At 43.3% G+C, this 20,816-nt stretch overlaps 1 protein-coding gene across 5 annotated transcripts in view; it reads left to right on the forward strand.

Moving 5' to 3' along the window:
* The first annotated feature begins 1,105 nt into the window (after nt 1-1,105).
* CACNA2D1 (calcium voltage-gated channel auxiliary subunit alpha2delta 1) overlaps nt 1,106-20,816 on the forward strand; it is a 1,227,493-nt gene continuing 1,207,782 nt past the window's right edge. For all 5 annotated transcript variants that reach the window (XM_063926939.1, XM_063926941.1, XM_063926940.1 and 2 more), the window contains exon 1: nt 1,106-1,646. In XM_063926939.1, the coding sequence (XP_063783009.1) occupies nt 1,552-1,646 (95 nt within the window). In that variant the 5' untranslated portion in view covers nt 1,106-1,551. The remainder of the gene's footprint in view (nt 1,647-20,816) is intronic.

A 20,816-nucleotide genomic window follows, 5' to 3' on the forward strand; every position in this document is an offset into this window, starting at 1 on the left:
GCTGTATATATGCTGCTTTTGCCAGGAGGTACTCAATTGCTGCGCCCTGCACCCTACAGTGACCGGAGTGTGTGGGTTAGTGTGGGCGCAATGGCGCACAGCTGCAGTGCTGTGCGCTACCTCATGTGAAGACAGGAGTCTTCTGCCGCCGATTTTGACGTCTTGCTTCATCCGCCGGCTTCTGTCTTCTGGCTCTGCGAGGGGGACGGAGGCGCGGCTCCGGGAACGGACGACCAAGGTTAAGTTCCTGTGTTCGAACCCTCTGGAGCTAATGGTGTCCAGTAGCCTAAGAAGCGCAACCTAGCCGCAGTTAGTAGGTTTGCTTCTCTCCCCTCAGTCCCACGTAGCAGAGAGTCTGTTGCCAGCAGAAGCTCTCTGAAAATAAAAAAACCTAACTAAAATACTTTCTTAATAGCAAGCTCAGGAGAGCTCACTAAAATGCACCCAGCTCCTTCTGGGCACAGATTCTAACTGAGGTCTGGAGGAGGGGCATAGAGGGAGGAGCCAGTGCACACCAGTAGTACTAATTATTTCTTAGAGTGCCCAGTCTCCTGCGGAGCCCGTCTATTCCCCATGGTCCTTACGGAGTCCCCAGCATCCAGTCCACTAGGACGTTTCCACTAGGACGTTAGAGAACATCCCAGTGTTGTGTCGACATGTGTCGACTATTTTCATGACGACCATTTGAACCAGTCTACCTTTTGTGCATGTCAACATTTTGTCAGTGTCAACCTAACGCATGCTGACTATATTGAGTCGACCTATTGACTGTCAACCTGACTTTGACTCTATACAATGGAACCCGTGCAGCAAATAGCGGAGTGTGTACACTGTATATACAGTACATGTAGCAGCAGAGGTAGGTGAGCCGAGGGGAGTATGATCATACAGCCAGCGACCGTCAGCATCTTCCCCAGCTAGAGTTGAGAGACAAGGCTGCTGGTACAGTAGCTTCAATGCCATGTAGGGAAGAGATAAAATCAAATGCCTGTTACTGCTAGATATGTCGGTAATTGAAAACCATAGGGCTGCTGCAGCACAAGGGTAATTACGGTAATGCAGGAGAGTGGGCTCCGTCTGTGAGTGTCTCAGTCTGGGCTGGGGAGAGAGGAGTGTGACCACACTGGGACACTGATAGATGGATGATCAGTGAAGTTACACCCTGTGCTCTTCCATAGGGCGTGGTGTATTGTCAGCGGTGATTGAGCTTCAGACAGTGCACTTAACTTTCCAGCAGCGGCAGCAGCAGCGTGTGCTCAGTGTGTGCAGGAGCCTCCCCTCACTCCTCCCTTGTAACTTACCCACCTCATCCTCCCTCCCCTTCTCTGCCATCGGGGGAATAAATCAGAAAAGGAAACGGAGAGAGAGAGATTGGGAGCTGAGATTTCATCCTAAAGTATCACTGATGGCGGCTGATCAGAGCTGGCTGCCAGAGTAAACTAGTCTCAGCCCAGTATCCCCCTATAGCTGCTGCCTGCTGCTGGAGTTTCTCATTTTCCATCCCATCCCTACATTGTGCTGGATAGGAGATCTGCCTGTTAGATTGTGAAGATGGCTGCTTCCTGGTTCCTAGTCTTTAGTCTGACACTTTTCCAGTCTTTGCTGATATGCCCATCCTCTGAAGAATACTTTCCTTCTGCGGCAACGTAAGTACCCAGGGATAATGGCAATGTACAGTGATGGGCTGGGAGGAGTATGACCTCTCTGTAAGGTGCTGTCAGGATGTGCCTGCACTTTATCTCAGGTCTCTAATTCCTATCATGCCTGTAATTAGAGACTGGGGGAGCCTGATAAGGCATGACTTCTTAGTCCAGGGGAATTAGCAGGGGAGCAGAACTCAGGTCCCAACTCTAAATATAACCAGCAGCACTTCAGCTGTGCTGGGAATAAAGTTTGCTGTTATCTCTTTATAAGGTAAGGTCATGCCTGTGGCTGGGAGTAACCCGCTACTTTATGGAACATGGCTTATTACACTTCTCCTCCTGGCTATAGCGCTACTGGGGCAGTAGCAGACCCAGGGACCCGTCCTGCATGCTGCTGCTGCCGCCGCCAGTTGTTGCTTCAGCCCCATGAGTCTCTGCAGTCTGTAGTCATAAATCAGTGTCTGGAAGAGCTGTGAGTAATGCTGCGATGTCATCTGCCCACTAGCTCTGTGACTACTAGGGGAAGAAACCTACATTCATTTCATGACACTATAATAACAGAACATTGCAGCTCGCAGTGGATGTGCCCTGGCACTCCTTCCCTGGTACCCGCACAATGAATGGCCATATTAATACCTAGGGATGCTCCGTGCGCATGAAGCACTTTGCAGATGACCGGGACGGTGCACAGTGTGTATCAGTGACCGGGCTAGTCCGGGGAAGACACTTAGCCAGACCCCGTGTCTTGCTGTGATCTCCTGGACGGTGCATTGTGCCACAGCTCTCAGGCCAATGCAGTGCAGAATGGAAGGGAGTTCTCGCCGCTTGCCAGTAGTACATTTGTCCAATTAGTGCTGCTTGTATGCTGTTATAAATGGATCCTGTTCCTAGGATTTATTCCATTATGTATCCGAGCAAGAATAATTGGCAGCACAAAGCAGATCCTTGCCTAGGAAGCAGAGAATGGTTCAGTGGTAAAAGCCGGCTCCATACCAGTCATGAGCTGCATGTGACTGGGCAGGGGAATACGTGGACAATATATATAGCAGAAAAAGGTCACTGTGGACATATAAAAAGTGTTGTTTTAGGAAGAGCACACCTGGTGACATGTGGAGGGAAAATTCATTTCAAATAAACCATACAGCTAATTGTGCTGCCTTTGTTTGTCATCAAGCCCTTTTTTCACAGCAATTGCATTCTTCATATTACATTTTTCTGTGTATATTAGTGATTTGCTGGGTAGAGAAACCTCAGGAGTGTCCTTAAATGTCTCAGTGCTGTTCACAGCCTCAGATGGCAGGAGCGCATTAAATTTTCATTCACTGTTGTGAAAAGTATTTACTATATTCCCATGGGAGTTTATCTCACTACTGGTGTGCCTTTACTCAAATATACAGAAAACACCTCATACACTATTATAGTGATTTGTGCATGTGATAATGCACTAGCTGAAAACCTACTGGTGCAACTGGTTCACAGACATAATAATAATAATAATAATAATAATAATAATAATAATATAATATTTCTTTTCACAGATAAATTAATACGGGGTCAGTTAATAATAGTGTGTAATGTATATCTGTTAAAATTGAAATTAAGCTGAGTTTGTTTCTATAACCTGTGTGAGTTATATATAATATGATGCACCATAATATTTATATATGTGTTTTAATATATATATATATATATATATATATATATATATACATACACACACATGTATACATATTATATGTGTGTCTATATGTACATTTGTGTGTGTATATGTATATATACATATATATATATATATATATATATATAGAGAGAGAGAGAGAGAGCGCAAATGTAATATTTTCAAGAGAATGTGCTGCTTATGTTATGATAGTGTACAGTATGCTAGGTTTAGTAAAGTATTCAAATAGCCATTCATTCCAAGCTATAGTACAACAAAAAACACCCATAAAATAAACAAAAGTAAGTGCAGCAAACACATAAATAATACATTTATGAATAAGCTGAAGAAAAGTGGTCCCTTGCTTTATGGCAGTGTGTAGATTCAGGGACCAGGTGGTGCTTTGACATTATTCTTTTCAACTTAAGCTGGTGTGTCATCTGCTGTTATGTGTCAAATGTATAATGATCTTGGACCATGTATGTGATTCCTAACCACTGCTGGCAGCTATAAATGAATTTATTAAAGAAGCAATATTACTGTAATTTATGGGTGAAATAGAAACATCTGTAATATTTAAGACAGGAATCATATAGATGAAAAAATTTGTAACATAAATATGACATAGGTATAACCTATAAGAACCAATGATTATGAAAAGGTGGCGGTATCCACTGATTTTATTTCATATTGCATGGTAACTAGCCAAATGGCAAGGATTTATCTCATAGAAGTGTTCCTCCTTTTATTGGTAACTCTGGAAGACAAAAAAAACAAAGAAAATAATTAAATGCTAAGTTTATAGTTTTGAGCTACCGAATATCATGTTCAGTTGCAAAATATTTAGTACATTGCTGAGGTAGGTAATAATAATATACATCCCAGCATCTGTCCACTGTTACCTCCTAATTGTAAATATAATTGGAAATCTAAATTCTCTCCATGTCTGTTTTTGGGCATTTAGCATAAAATGTTATACAATTCTTGCATTTTACTTGTGCTGTACATATTTGTATTTTATATTATATGGTACATTTAATATCACAAGTAAATTCATTGCACTATTCACTCCTCATTGTAATATTTTTATAAAATGCAATTAGAAGTACATTTTCTTTAAATGGATAATAAATGTGTTTTCGGAATATTAGTATTAAAGAAAATGTTCATTCTCCTGATGGATGTTTGGAAATACAAGATTAACGTATATTGTAAACAAACAAAAGTAATAAATTAGTATATCAAACACTGTTAAAATACACAAATGTTGCTCCTTTATCAGCGTTATAGCTGTGTACATTTAAATATTGTAAATTCACAAGGTTAAAGAATTATAGGAGGGATATTTTACACTGTATGCAATGTACTTTTTCTGATATAAGGAGACTCATCTTTATATTTGCATTAAATTGCTATTTTATACTATATAATTTGGAATAATTTAAAAAATCTAACACAAATATATTGCGTTATTGTGTTACCTAAATATTGGGCTGAAGATGTTGTTACATTGCATTGGAATGACTATGTGATACCATCTTTCTTTTCTAATATCTCTGGGGGGAGGGGGGGGGTTAACATTAATATAAACCTACTATAATTACTTCATGGAAATTGTATGTTACATGATAAATAAAGTTGGAACATTATCACATGATTCAAAGGGTTTGCTGTATTTTAGCTTTGCTATTTGGGGATTGTTTCTTTCAATTGAAATTTGTCTCATATTTTTATGCAAATTTTAATAGGGTTAAAATGTTTAGTTCTTTCTTTCTTTTTTTGGGTGGTCCATGTATTATGTTTTATTGGTATATGCTGTTGGCCAGAACTATTGTGTACTTGTTGAGTTTGAGTAGGATATGTTTTGAGCTATGTGACAGGATCATGGCTATGTTTACAATCATCTGTGAAGACAAATGAGATTTTCATACAATAGCACTCTCTGCCCATCTCATTCTTTAGCTAGTGTTAGCAATGTAAGGCAAATTAAATGGATGTACAAATATATCCAAAGTAAAAACAATTGGCTGTTCACAAAAGCAGCTCACTGCTATCCAGAATAATCTGATTAGCCGATCTGTCTAATTTGCATGTAGATCCCTGAGGGCAGACAGTGAGCATGTGTTACATTAGACAGTTATACATCACCACACACTCCGGAATCAATCACAGGGCTCTTCTTGAAATGTACTGTTCTAAAACACATACAGTGGTTTTGATGCCTCTGCCTGTGTATTTACTGAAGCAGGTCCAATCTGATGCTAATATGCCTTCTATTTTTTTTGTGTTGCTTGACAGTTGGGTAAAATATGAATTTTAATTACATGTAGTTGGTTGCCCTGGCTTTCCATTCTTCATTTATCGCAGCATTGCTGTCTAGAGACTGACTTTCCCCTGCAGTCATTTCAGTACTAGGTGTGATTTATTTATACAAATTAGGTACCTTGTAGATGTAATACTTATGTATGGGAATATAACCAATTATTATTTAGTTTCTTTCACAGTCACTAATCATACAGGTTTTGCTAGAACATATAATAGATCATATAAATTAGATGTGCTTAGTACATCCCTATATCCAGGGTACTTACTGTTGACATTTCAGTCACTTGTCTATTACAGGTTTTTATTTTTAAGCACACCATCTATAACTACATCTACTGATTGTATACATTTTCAGTGGAGGTAACATTTTTGGAATCACAAGAGAAAGTGAAGATTCCTTTAATAAAAAATGAACTGGAGATGAGTAACTTCTAATTAGTGTTTATATTAACCGTATTTGATTTTTTGCAGGATTAGGTGTATAACATTTAGTTAAACTGCCAATTTAGTTGATAAGTGATGAGGCTTTCCTATTTCCGGTTCTGGCTGATTAATTATTTATTTTTTGCAGCATATTGACAATTGAACTTTTGGATTCAATGCCATGAGAAATGAGTTTATACAAAAGATGACTGTTTAGAATATTATTTTAAAAATGTGTATATCCGATTGTCATGTGTGTTTCTAGTCTTAGTAGAAAATTCTGATTCATCTCTTTTATTGTTATTATGCTAACATGTTCTGCTGGGCCGCATAACTGGATAAAAAAAGCTTTGTCATTCATTATTTAGAATTAACAGACAGAAAAAGGAAAACAAATAGGACTCTAGTCACTGGCTCATTTTCTGGCTCAGTTTTAGTAGCTCACAGCAGAGAGAAAAGTGAATTAACGATAGATCTAAAGCAATTTACAAGAAGGCCTTACTGATCCTTTTAGTTTTTAAACAAATTGATGTTTCCCACTACTCTGAGTATTAATGCAGTAAAACCCATGACTGCTAAATGTAAAATAAAAATGTACATCATCTGATACAATTTATGTACATAAAGGAAATTTCCTTGTATTTAAAACTCCCTCTCACGGCCTGTGCTATTACTGTCAGTGACACTGTCACAGTTACAATTAATTGCAATTAATTACTTGTAATTATATTTAATCATATTATTTTGAGGCAACTTAAAACTACTAAACACAACCAGCTTGTATTGTATTCTCAACACACCATGTTGGTTTGAGATGGATGAACAATAAATTGAGGCTATATGTGTATATATTTTATTTGTACTATCTATCTATCTATCTATCTATCTATCTATCTATCTATCTATCTATCTATCTATCTATCTATCTATCTATCTATCTATCTATCTATCTATCCTACAATATGTGTCCTTTGTATTTTACTTAGCTTGTTTAACTGATAAAATCAGATATATGTTATTGATATGTTTTATTACCTGTGATATTTTCTGTCAACACATGTTCTTGTTCTTGTTCTCGACCAGCCCCCCCCCCCTTCCCTCCCCTCCATAGATTTTCTTTGTTACCTCTTCCTTTTTACCATTAGATTACAAGCTTTTATGAGCAGAGTCCTCTTTACCCATTGCTTTGCTTATGCACTTTTGAGTGCTGTACAGAGCTAAAGAGAATGTCACTGATTTATAAATCCTGCATAGAATTAGTAATTCATTATTATTTTGTTTAAGTTTATTGTATTTTTCTGTATGGCGGATTTTCATATGCATGTGACTTCTTAACCATATTAGGTATGTAATTGTCAATATATCAGTAATGTAACTTCACATTGCGTAAGATTGCATTGGTAGCTATGTAAACAATAAACTTTCTGTGGAAAAAAACTTTTGAATCAGATTTGAATCTATTCAGTATCACCCAACATTTAGTGTAATGCCTAATACCCAATGGGAAGGATGTTAATATAGTACGTGGTAGTACTTGAAAATAAAAACTATACTGGGACCTAGATTGTTAAATATGTTATATCACTGAATACTATCCTGAGCTGTAATTAGTTAATTATATCTTTCTTAAAGGGTTTGTCTCCTGCATAAGTTGTTTGAATGTGTGTATACTCTCATTTTAATGGCTAACCAGTTTGCCATTAAAATGCTATATCCTAGCTAAACTAATTGTAGAATAAAATAGGAGTCTGTAATTATTATTATTAATAATAACAGTTTCTTATATAGCGCAGCAAATTCTTTAGCACGTTACAATTGGATACAACAATGATAAAACAAAACTGGGTAATAACAGACAGACAGAGGTAGGAGGGCGCTGCTCGCTGACTTACATTGTATATGTGTGTCTACCACACATACACTTATAGAATACTTACTAAATTATAACATACTAGCTTACATATAGGTTATTTAAGCCTTTTGTTATGAAGGTTCCATTTTATCAGCCTAATTAATGAGTGTCAATCCAACAAGTTATTTCATTACAATGTAGGTCACATGAGTGAGTGGTAAACATGATCATTAAGTCATTCACTGACACCAAAGCTCAATGCAAATGTTGTCCTGGGATACCATGCATCTAAATCTATGGCCTTGGATTTTGCAATCCAAGATGGCCGAGCATGTATACAGATCATTACTTACTAAGTGCAATTAGCTTTGCACTGCAGTATACACACAACATTTATTTTAGCAATATGGGATTAGTTAAACAAGGTACAGGGATTTAAAAGGGCTTTTACTGCTTTGTGGAATGGCACACAGCCTTTTGTCTTGAAAAGCACTTGGGTTTCCCATCACCTCTGGCATTAGTTTATTTCTATACTTAGAATGGAACTCGCTTTCTTTCTTCCAGCTGTATTTCTCTGACGTCCTAGTGGATGCTGGGAACTCCGTAAGGACCATGGGGAATAGCGGCTCCGCCGGAGACTGGGCACAACTAAAGAAAGCTTTAGGACTACCTGGTGTGCACTGGCTCCTCCCTCTATGACCCTCCTCCAGACCTCAGTTAGAATTTTGTGCCCGGCTGAGCTGGATGCACACTAGGGGCTCTCCTGAGCTCTTAGAAAAAGAAAGTTTATTTTAGTTTTTTTATTTTCAGTGAGATCTGCTGGCAACAGACTCACTGCTACGAGGGACTAAGGGGAGAGAAGCGAACCTACCTGCTTGCAGCTAGCTTGGGCTTCTAGGCTACTGGACACCATTAGCTCCAGAGGGATCGAACACAGGCCCAGCCTCGGTCGTCCGGTCCCGGAGCCGCGCCGCCGTCCCCCTTACAGAGCCAGAAGCAAGAAGAGGGTCCAGGAAATCGGCGGCAGAAGACTTCGGTCCTCATCAAGGTAGCGCACAGCACTGCAGCTGTGCGCCATTGCTTCCCATGCACACCTCACACTCCGGTCACTGATGGGTGCAGGGCGCTGGGGGGGGGGGCGCCCTGGGCTGCAATATTGAGTACCTTGGCTGGCAAATAACACATAATATAGTCGTAGAGACTATATATGTGTAAAATACCCCTGCCAGATATACATAGAAAAAAGAGGGAGAAGTCCACCGAAAAAGGGGCGGGGCTATCTCCCTCAGCACACTGGCGCCATTTTCCCTCACAGCTCCGCTGGAAGGATCGCTCCCAGGCTCTCCCCTGCAGTTTCCAGACTACATAGGGTAAAAAAGAGAGGGGGGGGCACTAAATGTAGGCGCAATATATTGTATACAAGCAGCTATTGGGAAAAATCACTCAGTTATAGTGTTAATCCCTGTGTTATATAGCGCTGTTGGTGTGTGCTGGCATACTCTCTCTCTGTCTCCCCAAAGGGCTTTGTGGGGTCCTGTCCTCAGTCAGAGCATTCCCTTTGTGTGTGCGGTGTGTCGGTACGGCTGTGTCGACATGTTTGATGAGGAGGCTTATGTGGAGGTGGAGCAGGTGCCGATAAATGTGATGTCACCCCCTGCGGGGTCGACACCTGAGTGGATGGTTATGTGGAAGGAATTACGCGACAGTGTCGACTCCTTACATAAAAGGTTTGACGATATAGCAGATGTGGGACAGCCGGCTTCTCAGCCTGTGCCTGCCCAGACGTCTCTAAAGCCATCAGGGGCTCTAAAACGCCCGCTACCTCAGATGGCAGACACAGATGTCGACACGGATACTGACTCCAGTGTCGACGATGATGAGACTAGTGTACATTCCAATAGAGCCACCCGTTACATGATTACGGCAATGAAAAATGTGTTGCATATTTCTGATATTACCCCAGGTACCACAAAAAAGGGTATTATGTTTGGGGAGAAAAAACTACCAGTGGTTTTTCCCCCATCTGATGAATTAAATGAAGTGTGTGAAGAAGCGTGGGCTTTCCCCGATAAGAAACTGGTAATTTCTAAAAAGTTACTAATGGCGTACCCTTTTCCGCCAGAGGACAGGTCACGTTGGGAGACATCCCCTAGGGTGGATAAAGCGCTCACACGTCTGTCAAAAAAGGTGGCACTACCGTCTCCGGACATGGCCGCCCTAAAGGAGCCTGCAGATAGAAAGCAAGAGGCTATCCTGAAGTCTGTATATACACACTCAGGTATTATACTGAGACCGGCTATTGCTTCAGCATGGATGTGCAGTGCTGCAGCTGCGTGGTCAGATTCCCTGTTGGAAAACATTGATACCCTAGACAGGGACACTATATTGCTAACCGTAGAGCATATTAAAGACGCTGTCTTGTACATGAGAGATGCACAGAGGGATATTTGCCGGCTGGCATCTAAAATAAACGCAATGTCCATTTCTGCCAGGAGAGGATTGTGGACTCGGCAGTGGACAGGAGATGCAGATTCTAAAAGGCACATGGAAGTATTGCCTTACAAGGGTGAGGAGTTGTTTGGGGATGGTCTCTCGGACCTCGTTTCCACAGTGACAGCTGGGAAGTCAGCATTTTTACCCCATGTTCCCTCACAGCCAAAGAAATCACCGTATTATCAGGTACAGTCCTTTCGGCCCCAGAAAGGCAAGCGGGTTAGAGGCGCGTCCTTTCTGCCCAGAGGCAGAGGTAGAGGGAAAAAGCTGCAACATACAGCCAGTTCCCAGGAACAAAAGTCCTCCCCCGCTTCCTCTAAGTCCACCGCATGACGCTGGGGCTCCACAGGCGGAGCCAGGTACGGTGGGGGCCCGTCTCAAGAACTTCAGCGACCAGTGGGCTCGCTCACGGGTGGATCCCTGGATTCTACAAGTAGTATCTCAGGGGTACAAGCTGGAATTCGAGACGTCTCCCCCTCGCCGTTTCCTCAAATCTGCCTTGCCGACAGCTCCCCCGGACAGGGAGGCAGTGCTGGAGGCGATTCACAAGCTGTATTCTCAGCAGGTGATAATCAAGGTACCCCTCCTTCAACAAGGACGGGGTTACTATTCCACAATGTTTGTGGTACCGAAACCGGACGGTTCGGTGAGACCCATTTTAAATTTAAAATCCTTGAACACTTATATAAGAAGGTTCAAGTTCAAGATGGAATCGCTCAGGGCGGTGATTGCAAGCCTGGACGAGGGGGATTCCATGGTATCACTGGACATCAAGGATGCTTACCTGCATGTCCCCATTTGCCCTCCTCACCAGGAGTACCTCAGATTTGTGGTACAGGACTGTCATTACCAATTCCAGACGTTGCCGTTTGGTCTGTCCACGGCACCGAGGGTATTTACCAAGGTAATGGCCGAAATGATGATACTCCTTCGGAGAAAGGGAGTTTTAATTATCCCGTACTTGGACGATCTCCTTATAAAGGCGAGGTCCAGGGAACAGTTGTTGATCGGTGTAGCACTAGCTCGGGAAGTGCTACAACAGCACGGCTAGATCCTGAATATTCCAAAATCGCAGCTGGTTCCTACAACGCGTCTACTGTTCCTGGGGATGGTTCTGGACACAGAACAGAAAAAAGTATTTCTCCCGGAGGAGAAGGCCAAGGAGTTGTCATCTCTAGTCAGAGACCTCCTAAAACCAAAACAGGTGTCGGTGCACCACTGCACGCGAGTCCTGGGAAAGATGGTGGCTTCTTACGAAGCAATTCCATTCGGAAGGTTCCATGCAAGGATCTTTCAGTGGGATCTGTTGGACAAGTGGTCCGGATCGCATCTTCAGATGCATCGGCTGATAACCCTGTCTCCAAGGACCAGGGTGTCGCTGTTGTGGTGGCTGCAGAGTGCTCATCTTCTAGAGGGCCACAGATTCGGCATACAGGACTGGGTCCTGGTGACCACGGATGCCAGCCTTCGAGGTTGGGGGGCAGTCACACAGGGAAGAAACTTCCAGGGACTATGGACAAGTCAGGAGACTTCCCTACACATAAATTAGAGATGAGCGGATTCGGTTTTACTCGGTTTTACTCGGTTCTCAAAACCGAATCTTATTGGCTATCCAAAACACGTGACATCCGTGAGCCAATGAGATTCGGTTTTGAGAACCGAGTAAAACCGAGTAAAACCGAATCCGCTCATCTCTAACATAAATATTCTGGAACTAAGGGCCATTTACAATGCCCTAAGTCAGGCAAGACCCCTGCTTCAACACCAGCCGGTGCTGATCCAGTCAGACAACATCACGGCGGTCGCCCATGTAAACCGACAGGGCGGCACAAGAAGCAGGATGGCAATGGCAGAAGCCTCAAGGATTCTCCGATGGGCGGAAAATCATGTGTTAGCACTGTCAGCAGTGTTCATTCCCGGAGTGGACAACTGGGAAGCAGACTTTCTCAGCAGACACGACCTCCACCCGGGAGAGTGGGGACTTCATCCAGAAGTCTTCCAAATGATTGTACACCGGTGGGAAAGGCCACAGGTGGACATGATGGCGTCCCGCCTCAACAAAAAGCTAAAAAGATATTGCGCCAGGTCAAGGGACCCTCAGGTGATAGCTATGGATGCTCTGGTAACACCGTGGGTGTACCGGTCGGTGTATGTTTTCCCTCCTCTGCCTCTCATACCCAAGGTACTGAGACTAATAAGAAGGAGAGGAGTAAGAACTATACTCATTGTTCCGGATTGGCCAAGAAGAGCTTGGTACCCAGAACTTCAAGAAATGATCTCAGGGGACCCATGGCCTCTGCCGCTCAGACAGGACCTGCTGCAGCAGGGGCCCTGTCTGTTCCAAGACTTACCGCGGCTGCGTTTGACGGCATGGCGGTTGAACGCCGGATCCTGAAGGAAAAGGGCATTCCGGAGGAAGTTATCCCTACGCTTATTAAAGCTAGGAAAGAAGTGACCGCAAACCATTATCACCGCATATGGCGGAAATATATTGCGTGGTGTGAGGCCAGGAAGGCCCCAACGGAGGAATTTCAGCTAGGTCGATTTCTGCACTTCCTACAGTCAGGGGTGACTATGGGCCTAAAATTGGGTTCCATTAAGGTCCAGATTTATCGATTTTCTTCCAAAAAGAACTGGCTTCACTACCTGAAGTTCAGACATTTGTTAAGGGAGTGCTGCATATTCAGCCCCCTTTTGTGCCCCCAGTGGCACCTTGCGATCTCAACGTGGTGTTGGATTTCCTAAAGTCGCATTGGTTTGAACCACTTAAAACCGTGGAACTAAAATATCTCAGTGGAAAGTGGTCATGCTGTTGGCCTTGGCTTCGGCCAGGCGTGTGTCAGAATTGGCGGCTTTGTCTTGTAAAAGCCCTTTTCTGATTTTCCATATGGATAGGGCGGAATTGAGGACTCGTCCCCAATTTCTCCCAAAGGTGGTTTCAGCGTTTCATTTGAACCAGCCTATTGTGGTGCCTGCGGCTACTCGTGACTTGGAGGACTCCAAGTTGCTGGACGTAGTCCGGGCCCTAAAAATCTATGTTTCCAGGACAGCTGGAGTCAGAAAGACTGACTCGCTATTTATCCTGCATGCGCCCAACAAGTTGGGTGCGCCTGCTTCAAAGCAGACTATTGTTCGCTGGATCTGTAGCACGATTCAACTTGCACATTCTGCGGCTGGACTGCCGCATCCTAAATCTGTAAAAGCCCATTCCACGAGGAAGGTGGGCTCTTCTTGGGCGGCTGCCCGAGGGGTCTCGGCTTTACAACTTTGCCGAGCAGCTACTTGGTCGGGGTCAAACACATTTGCTAAATTGTACAAGTTTGATACCCTGGCTGAGGAGGACCTAGAGTTCACTCATTCGGTGCTGCAGAGTCATCCGCACTCTCCAGCCCGTTTGGGAGCTTTGGTATAATCCCCATGGTCCTTACGGAGTTCCCAGCATCCACTAGGACGTCAGAGAAAATAAGATTTTACTCACCGGTAAATCTATTTCTCGTAGTCCGTAGTGGATGCTGGGCGCCCGTCCCAAGTGCGGATTGTCTGCAATACTTGTATATAGTTATTGTTTAACTAAACGGTTATTGTTGAGCCATCTGTTGAGAGGCTCAGTTATATTTCATACTGTTAACTGGGTATAGTATCACGAGTTATACGGTGTGATTGGTGTGGCTGGTATGAGTCTTACCCGGGATTCAAAATCCTTTCCTTATTGTGTCAGCTCTTCCGGGCACAGTATCCTAACTGAGGTCTGGAGGAGGGTCATAGAGGGAGGAGCCAGTGCACACCAGGTAGTCCTAAAGCTTTCTTTAGTTGTGCCCAGTCTCCTGCGGAGCCGCTATTCCCCATGGTCCTTACGGAGTTCCCAGCATCCACTACGGACTACGAGAAATAGATTTACCGGTAAGTAAAATCTTATTTTCTGTGGAAAAGCATATTCTTACTTGAGTGCTACATGACTGGTTGCAGTGCTAAGAGGCAATGGTGCACTTAGGGCAGATGTACTGTATTAAGCCTGGAGAAGTGATAAAGCAGTGATAAGTGCAAGGTGATAATGCACCAGTCAATCAGCTCCAGTATGTCAATTTACAGTTAGGAGCTGATTGGCTGGTGTGTTATCACCTTGCACTTATCACTGCTTTCTCACTTCTCCAGGCTTAATACATCTGCCCCAAAATGATGTCTGCTGCCTCTCTAAAATTGCCATCTAGGGTACAGTATTTACCTGACTTTACTGGTTACATGGCCTTGCTGGTTCTCTGGTGTCCCTTTTATTCCATGCTCCGAGTGAGATAAATTGCAAAAGTTGCCCAAGGGATCCAATCAGCCTCTAGGTAGTATTTATTAACACTTCTATAAAATGACAGTTGGAAGCTTATTGGTTGCTATAGGCAACTTCTCCAGTTTATCTCTCTTGAAGGTTTTGGTACATTTCCCCCTGGAAGAGAGTAGAGGGCCACAAGAAACCCAGCTGTCAGCTTTGTATACAGAAACATTTTGCTTGCTATTCTAAGCTTCAAAGTGACCATGCCAGGGAAAAATCCATTCTTAAATCTTGCAATGAAACATAGCTAATATTTGAAACATGGTGTGGTCAGTTTAGTCATGTCTGGATATGGAAATTGCTTGGTGCATTATTATGATGTATTCCACGGCTAGACAAATGCCAGTTGCTAGGTTGCTATGGCAACAAAAGAAATGCACCCTGGTGACCACAGCTCTGTGTTTTGTCAAGTTTGTAGTTGTAGTGTCTGCTGTCAGTAGTAATCCAGTGCAGTTTTCACTTTCTGACGTGTGTGGGGCTCCCTTTGTTTAGAAAGAAAAATCCTAGGCATCCTTAGTTGTAGACTAACCTGAAGTTTACTCAGGCAAATAAATCCTTCACTACATGTTTAGGCCCCATATATGTTAAAACAAATAGGGGCTGATGTACTAAGCCTTGGAGAGTGATAAAGTGGAGAGAGATAAAGTACCAGCCAATCTTATCCTAGTTGTCACAGCCTGTAACATGGCACTTAGTAAGCTGTTTGGCTGGTACTGTATCTCTCTCCAAGCCTTCGTACATCTGCTCCTGTGTGTTATATATGTTTTCCACATTTTGGGAAAATAAGCAATTAAAATTAAACTTTTTGGGTGGAAGTCGTAGCCCACCTATGAATGACTGTGCTTTCCTCCATTGAGGTTACATAAATGGGTAAAATTACTGGACATCCAGTACTTCTGACTGGTCTGCAGTATTAGGGCCAGCCCACATAGAGGGTGATTGATATAGGCACGGCCTACTAGTTGGAAAATCAGTGATGTGCTGGAATCCTTCTTTATCTTTCCCTATTAGAAGTAATCCTTGATCCTCACAGCCAATGCACTAAAATATATTTCTCTCTTGAGTGGAATATGGAGCTTAATGCAGTAAATGAATGCTCATGGAGTCATCCAATCACTCACTGTCCCACACCTTGACAATCTCCCAGCAAGCCAGTGATTTACAGAGCACCAATTTCACTGTTCTCTACATTGCACCCCCCTCCCCAGCACCACCCCTGGATCAGTTTTCCTGGCTTCAACTTGGCCTTGACTTGGCCCCTGCCCCAGCTATGCCCCCCTAGTCTCATCCTCCTCTCCTGCTCCAATTGGCAGGGAATAGTGTGCACAGTGCATCACACGGCAATAGACAATGCACAGAGGTTCCCGTTGTGTGCCTCTGACCTAATCCACTATAGTCTGTCCTTCTGTCCCCTTTATTGCTCTTGTTTCAGCCCCTCTCTATGACCCACTCCTCATATCTATGTCCTTCCCCCTTACCATATGTGCCTCAGCCCCCTATCCATCAGTGCCTCTGCCCCATCTCCACAATGGCTTTTGCCGCATCTCCTCATGCATGTCTTTGAAACTTCAACCTATGTGTGCCTCTGCCCCTCATCCCGATCAGAAGTGATGCGGATGAATGGATGCCTTCTGAAGACCAAGGCCATTTGAAGAGTCCACCCATGCTGGAAGTCCTTCTATTGCATAGGACAGCTCTTACTGGGAGAGCTGTCCTTTGTCATTTTATTCAAGCATGGAACATTAATAAATGCCATTTATAATTGAGATGATTGGCGGGTTATATCGCATGCAAAATGTGATGTTTAATGCATCCCGCCCCCAATTTCTGCCAGCTCCAAGCTAGTGTGCCCTACTGCATGGCAATAGCTGCTGAACCATTATGCAGACATAGGGGGTAATTCCAAGTTGATCGCAGCAGGATTTTTGATAGCAATTGGGCAAAACCATGTGCACTGCAGGGGAGGCAGATATAACGTGTGCAGGCTAATCTAGCAGCAGCGATAGCGATGCGCGGGGCTGCGCATCACTATCGCTGTAAGGGCTACACACGGAGCGATCATGCTTATATTCTAAGCAATCTAGTCAGATTGCTTAGAAATTCGCTCCGTGAGTACCCCCCTTAACTCTCTCTGCAAATGTTATATCTGTCCCCCCTGCAGTGCACAAGGTTTTGCCCAACTGCTAACAAATTTGCTGCTGCGATCAACTCAGAATTAGGCCCATTATTATTTGCAGATTTGCACTTCATTCACACAATTGCTGCCTCCTCATTTTTGGCCCTGTCTCAAGCTTTCAGAGGAATTTGTCCAGGCTTCATGTGTTCTTATTTTCCCTGGCACTATAAAGTAATGCCACTGTTAAACAGCTTCTATAAATAGCTATTCTGTTTAAATTCATGTATCACAGATGACCGAAGTAAGTTTCCATCATGAGATATACTGCACAAGCATATACTTATTTTGTGCCATTATTACAATGCAAAGATGTTCACTTATACCCCATTCACACCACAAAAATAACCCGGTATTGACCTGGTATATTGCCGGGTCAACACGGGTCGCTGTGCGGTGTGAAAGGGGCCATGAACAAATTCACTGGTTGCCTGACCCGGTAATTCAACCCGGGAATGAATAAAAGTTATTCCCGGGATAAATACCTGGTCAGGTGCAGTGTAAATGGGTTGCCGGGTTGATGTGACCGGGACCCGTTCACTGCATAGGGAGAGGCGTCGCGGAGATGATGCCGGCTCCGTCCCTGCCCTCGGATGGCAACCCGGCATATGGCCGGTTTGGGATGGAGGTCTGTAAGGGTCCGATGCCGGGTCCCACCCGGTAAGGACCCGTTTCCAATTCCTGAGTGGGACCCGGCATTGCGATATGAAAGCGGTATGAGTAAGCCCAATAACTGTCATACCAAAGAGGATAATAACAGGTCTGCCAAGTGAAGGTAGAGCTAGGATCTGAGCCATTTCGGCTGTTTTGTAACTAGCTGTAAGAGGATATAAGTAGATATGACACCGTCGACCTTTTACACCTGCCGACCTTTTCCAGTGTCGATCTTACACTTGTCAACTTTGTGTATGCCGACCATTTGACTGTAGACCTAATGAATGTAGATCTTTTATACCACACCCAGCCACACTCGATGTTTGACAGTATTTAGGGGTGGCAGTTGATGTGGCTCCCCTATTGGAATAATGGACTGCTCTGCAACTGCCACTGCAAGGAAGTCCAAGAACAGAGCATTGTGTCCTTCCCCCTGACTTGGTATTGCCGGCACCATGCATTCTTTATAGCCCCGGCTGGGTGGGCTGTCTTAACTCTCCTCTGTGAGGGGGGAATTATCTCACCTCTTTTAACACCTTTGTGGGTGGAATTTTGAAAAAATCGGTTCTTAGTGGGTGCCTACGTCACAAAAGCATGCTACTGTCTAAATGTCAAGTTCCTAGCGCTTATGGTTCAGGAGATTGTGTGATGAGTCAGTGGTAGTTGCTATATATATATATATATATATATATATATACTCATCCCCTCTGTACTTTCATCCAACTGTTATCTAGTTTATTATTTGGCCATGCACTACATTTCTCTAGCAGGCTCCTACTAAAAGGAATGAAAAAAAAATATTTTAAGATGCACCTCAGCCGAGTCTGATTTGCTGTTCTCCCAAGCATGTTCTCACCCGATAATGCAAAGGTGTTGTGTTCTCGGTGTTGACCTATGAACATCCATTCTGGAGGCCCAGGTTTCTTGAGTCCTCTAGCTGACAAGGATAGTTGAGTGCATAGAAAGTACTTAGTGATTTTTCCCCCACAAACTTGTAATTGGAAAAATAAAAATATATACACAGAAAAGGAGCAAGTTGGCAATGAGACATCTGGAGACATGTCTCTCTACACACCATACAGAGGGACAAAGAATACAATGTGCCGCTGTGAACCTAATTCATACAGTTAAATAAGGAAAACCATACTAAACACGAAGCAGAAAGTAAAACCGGGGGAACTTAGCATGTGCATGATCCATTCTGCACATGTGCAAAATGAGTCCTTTGTGATTGCTCGCAGCCCCCCTCCCCCCTTAGCCACAGCTTGATTGACATGTTGGATCATTTGGGGTGTGGTTATGGAGACCGTTCTTCAAAATGGGGGAGTGTCGCCCCTGCTTTGCAGGTATGCTGAGTCCAGGGTGCATCTTTAGACATAAACTTCGTGGCCCGCTAGAAGAGATCTGACTTAGCTTTGGCTTACTCAAATGGGCCAGTGCTGCGACCATTGCGACTGATGGTCATGATGGCGATCTGATTCTGCGTCTTAGGACGCATCACTCAGATCTCAGATACTGAAAGGAGGCGTGTGTTTTTTCTACAGATGACTCCTGCTGCATCAGCATATAGTTGAATGGTACATATCGGGATCAGGCCCAATGTGTAGTGGTCCTGCTCTAGTGATATATTGTGGAGATATTGGGCCTCATTCAGAGTTAATAGCAAATACAGCTAAAGGGTGCACATTTGAACCTGGACAAGCTCCTCCTACCCCCCCCCCACAAAAAAAAAAAAGACTCAAAGGGGGAATTCAATTGTTTTGCGCTCCCGATCTCCCATTCTCCCATCTAAAGTGACAGGAGATCACAGGGCACAGTTTATTTTTTCTTTTCTCGTGCTGACCGTGAAAGTAATGGTTGCAATGCAAAAAGTCCTGTTTTGAGTGCTGAGATGGGTCACTTTTCGCGCATTTCAGCTCACCACCCAAGACGATCTGCTGGCTGACGGCAAAAAGAATTGAATTCCCCCCCAAAGTGCCTTATATTTGCAGATTAAACAACACATGATACAAAATCAATTGAAGTATTAACAGATAAGGGAGCTAAGCATTTGTATTGTTAACTTTTTAGGAATTAAAGTGCATTCATTAAATACTTAAGTAAACATAAATCTTGAGACTTTGATATTTTCTAGAGTGGATGCCACTCAAACTGCGCCAGAAAGCCAGTTCCATAGAGTCAGACCTTCAAAGCTAAAAGCTTGACCCCTAAATAAAATATGGGAGGTTCTAGATACTACTAGTAGTCCATCATCTGGGCGCTGCTGAACCCTTATGGCGCCATATAAATAAATGATAATAATAAATAATAATCTGTGGATCAATGTAAGAGATAGTACAGGTTGAGTATCCCTTATCCAAAATGCTTGGGACCAGAGGAATTTTGGATATGGGATTTTTCCGTATTTTGGAATAATTGCATATCATAATGAGATATTATGGTGATGGGACCTAAATCTAAGCACAGAATGCATTTATGTCACATATACACCTTATACACACAGCCTGAAGGTAATTTTAGCAAATATTTTTTATAACTTTGTGCATTAAACAAAGTGTGTACATTCCCACAATTCATTTATGTTTCATATACACCTTGGCCCTCATTCCGAGTTGTTCGCTCGGAGATTTTCATCGCATCGCAGTGAGAATTCTCTTAGTGCGCATGCGCAATGTTCGCACTGCGACTGCGCCAAGTAACTTTACTATGAAGAAAGTAAGTTTACTCACGGCTTTTTCATCGCTCCGACGTTCGCATTGTGATTGACAGGAAATGGGTGTTACTGGGCGGATGCACGGCGTTTTAGGGGCGTGTGGCTGGAAACGCTACCGTTTCCGGAGAAAACGCAGGAGTGGCCGGGGAAACGGTGGGTGTGCCTGGGCGAACGCTGGGTGTGTTTATGACGTCAGCCAGGACCGAAAAGCACTGAACTGATCGCACAGGCAGAGTAAGTCTGAAGCTACTCAAAAACTGCTAACTCGTTTGTAATCGCAATATTGCGCATACATCGGTCGCACATTTAAGAAGCTAAGATTCACTCCCAGTAGGCGGCGGCTTAGCGTGTGTAACTCTGCTACATTCGCCTTGCGAGCGATCAACTCGGAATGAGGGCCCTTATACACACAGCCGTGAGGTCATTTAATACAATATTTTTAATAACTTTGAGTATTAAACAAAGTTTGTGTACATTGAGCCATCAGAAAACAAAGGTTTCACTATCTCAGTCTCACTCAAAAAAGTCTGTATTTCGGAATATTCCGTATTTCGGAATATTT

The sequence above is a fragment of the Pseudophryne corroboree genome, chromosome 6 (assembly GCF_028390025.1).
Source record: "Pseudophryne corroboree isolate aPseCor3 chromosome 6, aPseCor3.hap2, whole genome shotgun sequence".
NCBI lineage: Eukaryota > Metazoa > Chordata > Amphibia > Anura > Myobatrachidae > Pseudophryne > Pseudophryne corroboree.